A 7,531-nucleotide genomic window follows, 5' to 3' on the forward strand; every position below is an offset into this window, starting at 1 on the left:
TATTTTTAGAATTCATGTAGATGACTTCACTTGCTATATTTTTAAAGGTAGGAACATGTCTATGATAAAGCCCTACATAAATCCACCACTCACCAGTCCACAAAGAGGTCAGTGATCCAGCTGGCTCAGATAATAATTAGAGCTACAGCTATGAACTTAGCTTTTAAAAATTCATGCAGAAAGCAAGCTCAAGCATCTCTTAAACATCTTTGAAATCTGTGTGTACCAAGCATTTTAAGGAGTTCATAGAAAATACAGAAACTGTCATGCCTGTAATCCCAGCACTTTGGGAAGCCGAGGTGGGTGGAGGTGAGCCTGGTCAACATGGTGAAACCCTGTCTCTCCTAAAAATACAAAAACAATTAGCTGGGCATCGCGGCACATGCCTGTAATCCCAGCTACTCTGGAGGCTGAGGCAGGAGAACTGCTTGAACCTGGGAAGTGGAGGTTGCAGCGAGCTGAGATCGTGTCATTGCACTCTAGCCTGGGTGACAGAGTGAGACCCCGTCTCAAAAAGAAAAAAAGAGTGTCAGGCTTCAAACAAATGTAGTCATAATTTCAATATGGACAAGCAAACCCATAGAGTAATACCCAAGTCCCGTTCTGGGTAGCATCTTTATATAGCTAACGCTGCATCTTTAACTGGAACTGTGAGTGATTTCCACTTAATACACAGATATTAAGTAGAAATATTTTCATCATATATGCTGTAAATTTTCTAAAATGCAAAATATTCCCCTTAGAAATCTAATGGAAAATGGGAGGAATCCAGAGAGATGGCCTAAATTATAAACTGTCATATGTTGATGAGAGCCACTAATACTGTTCAGCCAACGCAGAGTGGATGCTTATTTCTTGGCTCCCATGTCTTATTCCCCAAGTCCCTGGATAGAGGAGCGAGTGAGGATGACAGGGAATGAGGTTTAGCAGAGCTGCCTCAAACTCATCAACCCAGGAGAAACAGAAACATCCAAGAAAAATGTCTGCAGGGTCAGGAGATACAACAAGGTACATTATCGTCTCTAACTGAGATGCAGTCATTCTCATTCAGTGATTCACTGAACACGCCACATGGGTGGGGACCACATATGATGAAGCCACCAGGTCACTGCTAAGCAGGAGATACTCACCAGAGGAGCTTCTTATACCCAGGTGGGTCACAGCAGCTGGGATGTTGTTCACACTATTCCCCACGCTCATACTCCCGAAGAGGTGGTCGGTGGTTTCCATGGAGGCTGGCAGGGGCGTGGAGTAGTGGAGGTTGGTTAGATCTGGCAATGACCCTCCAGTGTTCAGGGTCCCCAAAAAGGGTGAGAGGCCTAGGTTTTGACCATTATGTGGAAAAGCACTGAAAAAAGAAAGATTAAGAATGACTTTCTACAATGTATTTGGCTGTTGGGAAACCAAACATGGCCGAAACATTTTCCTTGTCAAATAAGTATTTGGCTGTTGGGAAACCAAACATGGCCGAAACATTTTCCTTGTCAAATAAGTATTTGGCTGTTGGGAAACCAAACATGGCCGAAACATTTTCCTTGTCAAATAAGAGCATCGGCTACGAAAGACGGAGGTCCTGGTGTGGCCTCTCTCATTCTGAGAACACGGGTGCTCAGCTTAACCTCTCCGAAACACACTTCCTCACCGACTACCAGTGCCCACATTACAGGAATACTAGATTAGGGTCTAGAATAATCAAGACCAGATTAGATTATGATGCAGAAGTATTCTGAAAATTATAAACCCCTCTACAAAATGTGAGGCACTGCTCTCTATTTATGTAGTTCTTTTTGCTACATTTCTAAGTTATCTTTGCTACCAGAAAAAGTATCTCTGAGTAACCAGCTACCTTCCAATATACCTTCCAAGATATATTTTTTAAATTACAGTCTTCGTAAACTTTAAAGTGACAAAGAGATGTTGCCACTCATTCATCACAATCTGTGGGCTGGGCACCGTGTGCCAGGCAGCGGGCCGCGTGCTGGTGGCACCATGATGAACAAGCAGGTGAGTATGTCCGGGGTCAGGCCTGCTCCTGAAATGTACAGGCCTGGAGCAAGAGTATAAAAGGAGGCCCACATACCATCTGTTTCGATTTTTAAAACTTATAAATCAAATGAACAAACCCTTACATGAACTTTGTTCTGTGTCTATCCTGACAAATTATACCTCATAATAGCCTGCAAGGCCAGATTTACATGTAGAATTCTCAGACTTCTCGGAGTTCTGTGCCAGAATACACAGGGAGAGGCAGCCTGGCCCTCAGTCCACGTCCCCTTCTCCTCCCCCTAGTCCTGTTCCGCACCGCAGTGCACGCACATGGCTATCCCAGCCTATGTGGCCAAGCTCTGTCCACACCTCGCTGACTTTCTGGCCACCCCCTAGGCCTAGCGGGTGTACAATGGTGGTATGTTCCCTTTGGGAATGAAGCCCTCTCAAGTGCGGGGCCCAGGGAGGGGCCTGCTAGCCAGGTCTGAGAGGACCTTGTTCTTGGAGTTCACAGATGGGCAGGAGAGACAGCCTGGGAAAGCAAGTAACTGCAACGTGGCAGGAATCACGCTGTGCTGGGTTTGAGAAGGGGTGCGTGTAACCAGTGGGTACAAGTGACACCGGGAGCACAAAAGCAGGAGTTGTCCATGTCGGGATGGGCTGTAGAGGGGACGGGTTTGCCATGGACGTGACACAGTGTGTGCATGGAACTGCGAGTAGCTGGGCATGGCCAGGTGTCAAGTGTCAGGGCAGAGTGTGGGGAGGGAGGGCAGCAGATGGGGAGGGAGAGGCAGGAGGGAGAAGATGTGCTGTTCTCAGGAGTCTGGATCAGGGACTGTGGAAAGAGAGAGGCCAGGTTAAGCTGGAGAATGGCATTTCAGAAATGTCACTGTGGTTCCAGTGTGGAGGATGGCCTCAGGGAGCAAAGAAAGGCAGGGAGAACCAATTAGAAGGACCACCTGCAGTGGTCCAGGGGTGACCTAGGAAAAGAGCAGTGAGGGTGAAGCGGAGGAGAATGCAGGAGAAGGTGCCACCAGCCAGGAGCAGAGGGAAGTTATGAACCCCACTGAGGACACTTCATTCCCTCCTGCACGCATCAGCAGAGCACCTCCCAGGGGCCAGTCACTGGCATCTGGGCTTCAAGAGACTGAGCCATAAGGAACATAACTGGCAACACAGTACAATTCAGTAGTGCAGTGATAGAGCCTGGAGGGAGGCCATATGGAGGGAAGCCCAGCCGACCTGAGGAGGCTTCCTTGGAGGACATCTGAGTTGAGTTTAAAGGCTAAAGAATTCAGGTGATCTAGTCAGGAAAAAGATTTCAGGCAAGTTCACAGCACGGGCAAAAGCAGGGAGGTGTGAGATCACACGGTGTGCCCTCGGAACTGTGAGGATTCAGACCACGGGAGGGTTGAGTTTAGGAGGGCTGGTTAGTGGTGGAGATGGAACTGAAAAAGCAGGCAGAGAGCACCCGAGGCTGGCACTGATGAGAGGATGACACGACGCCAGTGGAAGGCTGGAGGCGGGGTGGGCAGTGTCGGGGAGAGAAGTATCAGCTTTTCTTAGGACAGCATAGCTAACAGACTTGGGGAAGGGGTCCTGGGGTGCAAGGAGCAGACCTGGAGGTGGAGAGGCACACTGTGGCGCTGCTGAACGGCCCAGCAGGAGGCCATGAGCACAGGGACAGAGAGGCAGGGTGGACTCTAGAGACAGGGAAGCAGAACTCCAGAACAACTCTGGGGCCTTTGGCCTGAGGACTGGTGGAGCCCCCACTGAGACGGGGGACACTGAAGATGTGAGCAGACCAGGAATGAGGGCAGGGCTATGGATGAGATCATGAATTCTGTTTTGGCTTTGAGTTTTTGCTGACTAGGGAGACATGCAGGGATGCAGCAGGGATATTTCTCATTTATGTACAGGAGGCAACTGACATTCTCAAGGTTCCATTAACAGCAGATGTGGAAGCCAGGGCATGGTGGGTCGAGGATGGGTAAGCAGTAAGGAATACTCGAGAGTAAATATGCTTTCAAAAAGCATGACTGAGAATTCTGGAAATGAGGGAAAGTTAATTAGCAGAGAAAGGCCTCCGCAAATCCAGTAGGAGGAAGACCAGGGAGTGGTAAAGTGGCCAGCCTGATTAAGAGGGACCCCTGTGTCCCTAGAGGAAGGTGGTGTCGGGGGAATCAGTGGCAGAAGAGAGATGAGCATGCACTCCTGCCAGCCTTGCCTCACTTTTTTTGGTAAAAGTATGACTGGGCGAACTGTGGAGTCTTGGAAAGAAATGAGGCAGCAGGAGAGGTGTCCAACCGGATGGTCAGGAGGAAGGATCATTTTGGTTGTAGAAAAACTGAATCTAAATTTTGTCTTTTTATTTTTTGAGACAGAGTCTTGCTGTGTCGCCTAGGCTAGAGTGCAGTGGTGCGATCTTGGCTCACTGCAACCTCTGCCTCCCAGGTTCAAACAATTCTCCTGCCTCAGCCTCCAGAGTAGCTGCGATTACAGGTGTGCACTACCATACCCAGTGAATTTTTGTATTTTTAGTAGAGACAGGGTTTTGTCATGTTGGCCAGGCTGGTCTCGAACTCCTGACCTCAAGTGATCGGCCTGCCTCAGTCTCCCAAAGTGCTGGGATTACAGGCATGAGCCACTGCGTCCGGCCTGAATTTTGTCTTTTAGATGGCTGGAAGTATGGAACTGTTTATAGGGTTAAAGGTCAAGGACTAGAAAAATAAAATTGAGACCTCAGAGCCCTCAACGTGAGAGCAGATGGGCTTTCTGACTGAGAAGAAAGATCCATGGGTGATCAGGTGGGAGTGAAGGCAGAGAGAGCAGGGGTGCGGCAGGGAGAAGCGTCCAACGGCACAGAGCAAGGATGGAAAAAATGTGACCACTGTGAACCAGGTCATTAATAATGTTCACACAGTTCCTCTGCAGCTTGGAGAAATACAGGTGGGTTCCTTTCCAAATATAGTTAACTACCTAAAGGAGTCACTACTGATCTAAGGAAAGTAATGAGCCCCTGGGTTCAAGACCCTCTAACGACTCCCATCTTCTCTGTGCAGATCCAAGCAATACAAGCCTCCTTGAGCTCCAGGCCCACTCCTGCCTTGGGGTCTTTGCATTTGCTGTTCCTGCTGCCTGCAGCCCTCTCCGCGTCGCCTCACACTATCAGAAAGGTTTCCTCAACGACCGCCGGTGGCTGCCTGTCCACCTGCCACAGTTGTGTCTCCTTCAGTGCATTTACCCACACCTTTCACCGTGCTTTGCTTATTTGTTTCTGTCCATCTTGCTCTACTAGATTATTAGCTCCTCAAAAGCAGGAACTTGATCTGTTTCGTTCATTGTTTTACCCAGTGCCAAGAATTAGGGGGTCAATAAATATGTGCATGACTAGGAGTCACTGAATGGAATTCTGTCTGTAACATAAGAGCAAGAAAGCAACTTTCTCCACCTAAAAAACACCTGCTTTAAAACTCTCTGGGTTGGCCAGGCATGGTGGCTCACCTGTAATCCCAGTGCTTTGGGAGGCCAAGGCAAGTGGTCCTTTGAGAGGATCACTTGAGGCCAGGAGTTCAAGACTGACCTGGCCAACATAGCAAGACCCTATCTGTAAAAACAAAACAGGCTGGGCGTGGTGGCTCATGCCTGTAATCCTAGCACTTTGGGAGGCCGAGGTGGGTGGATCACCTGAGGTCATGAGTTCAAGACCAGCCTGGCCAATATGATGAAACCCTGTCTCTACTATATATAAACAAATTAGCTGGGTATGGTGGTGCACGTCTGTAATTCCAGCTACTTAGGAGGCCGAGGTAGGAGAACCACTTAAACCTGGGAGGCGGAGGTTGCAGTGAGCCAAGAGCATGCCACTGCACTCCAGCCTGAGCGACAGAGCGATACTCCATCTCAAATAAATAAATAAATACAAACCAAAAAAATAAAAAAAACAAAAAACCAACCTCTTGAGGGCTAAAGTACTACAGCCCAATTCTATAATGTAGGCTTTCAGAGCCTGAAGGTTATCTGATGGTTAAGCCAAAATTGATTCTTGAGGAAAATATTTTTTTTTTTCTTCCAAATTTCCATTTTACCAGGAAGCCCCTGAACCGGACTAGGTTGAGGGAGACTCCCTTGAGGAAAATCTTGCCCCTTCCATGGGAATGTCCTGCACCCCTCGGCAGCCCGTCTTTTGTTGGGCATGTGTCCTGGCAGGCTTTCCCACTTTCTGAAGCGAACATCAACGCGTGGCGCAGCTCAGCAGATTACCTGAGTTTATGTTTAACCTGCCAAAAAGAATGTCTGAGCTCCAGGTACTCAGTAGGGAGTGCGTTGAATGCGCTGCTGTGATATACTCACAGGAAGCTCTGTTGGGGGAAATCATATTCAATGATTGCTTGAAGTGGATTTAGTTCACCCACTGACCCACCAGTGATTGTATGTACTAAGTCAAATCATGCAAGAATCCCATTTCCAAACCACATTATTTTGGCCCTGCAGGCTTGCTGGTTCTGAATTGGCTTCGGTTCCAAGTGGTGGGACTGCTCTCACGGACGCTATGATAAACATCCCCAGGAAGCCTTCTCGGGGCTGTGTCAGGACACAGCCCGTCGAGTTCCAAGGGGTCCTCTCTGTGAAACTCCCCAGCAGCTGTCTGTACCATCCCACGTGGCACACCAGCCGGCCCTCCCAAGGCAGTTTCTGTTAAGGCAAGGGCCTCATTATCTCTTTCATCTCCTCGTTCTCTTTCAGACGCAACTTCCTCATGAACTTCCTTTTTCATTTGCTTGTACTATATATATTTTTGTAAGTTGTCTCAAACCTTTTAGGGAATGAAGCTGCATACTATTAAATCCACTAACAAACTGCTTCATAGAAACTTTTTTGTATTGCATATGGAAAATATATTCCTCTTCCATTTATGTTTTTAAATTGTGGTAAAATAAATATACCATAAAATTTACCATTTTAACCATTTCTATGTGTACAGTTCAGTGACACTAAGTACACTCACAAAAACTCTCTTAATTAACTTCTGTGCCACCAAACTGCCAGGTGAACTGCTGCTTCCCTTTTCCTCTGGCCAAGATGCCACCGATGCCCACAGCCTGCCACAGCTCGGGGCTGGTAGGCTCCTCTCGATTTCCGCACATTTCTGCTTCTGACGCTGCTTCTACCCAGAGAGTTGTGTATTTACCAAGAGTCAGTTGTGTGATTCTCAAACATACTTATGTCAGTTTTATTTGTTATTATAGTTATGTAATTTAATTACTTCAAACAGATGAAATATGAGTATCAAAAGAGAGTGGCTGTTTTTATGAAAATGCAGTTGACTTTCAATTTATACGTAGCAAGTTACGTTTCTGAGAGTTCTGTAACAAAGCAGTGAGACTTGCCTTTTGGGAAAAACCTTCAAGATAGTCCCTGAGGCCGGGCGCGGTGGCTCAAGCCTGTAATCCCAGCACTTTGGGAGCCGAGACGGGCGGATCACAAGGTCAGGAGATCGAGACCATCCTGGCTAACACGGTGAAACCCCGTCTCTACTAAAAAA

At 47.7% G+C, this 7,531-nt stretch overlaps 1 protein-coding gene across 1 annotated transcript in view; it reads right to left on the bottom strand.

Moving 5' to 3' along the window:
- Positions 1–7,531, bottom strand: part of CRTC3 (CREB regulated transcription coactivator 3) — a 131,350-nt gene that overhangs the window by 14,725 nt on the left and 109,094 nt on the right. Inside the window, exon 9 of the mRNA XM_011947416.1 lies at positions 1,131–1,377. Within this exon, the coding sequence (XP_011802806.1) occupies positions 1,131–1,377 (247 nt within the window). The remainder of the gene's footprint in view (positions 1–1,130; positions 1,378–7,531) is intronic.

The sequence above is a fragment of the Colobus angolensis genome, unplaced genomic scaffold (assembly GCF_000951035.1).
Source record: "Colobus angolensis palliatus isolate OR3802 unplaced genomic scaffold, Cang.pa_1.0 Scaffold264, whole genome shotgun sequence".
NCBI classification, from domain to species: domain Eukaryota; kingdom Metazoa; phylum Chordata; class Mammalia; order Primates; family Cercopithecidae; genus Colobus; species Colobus angolensis.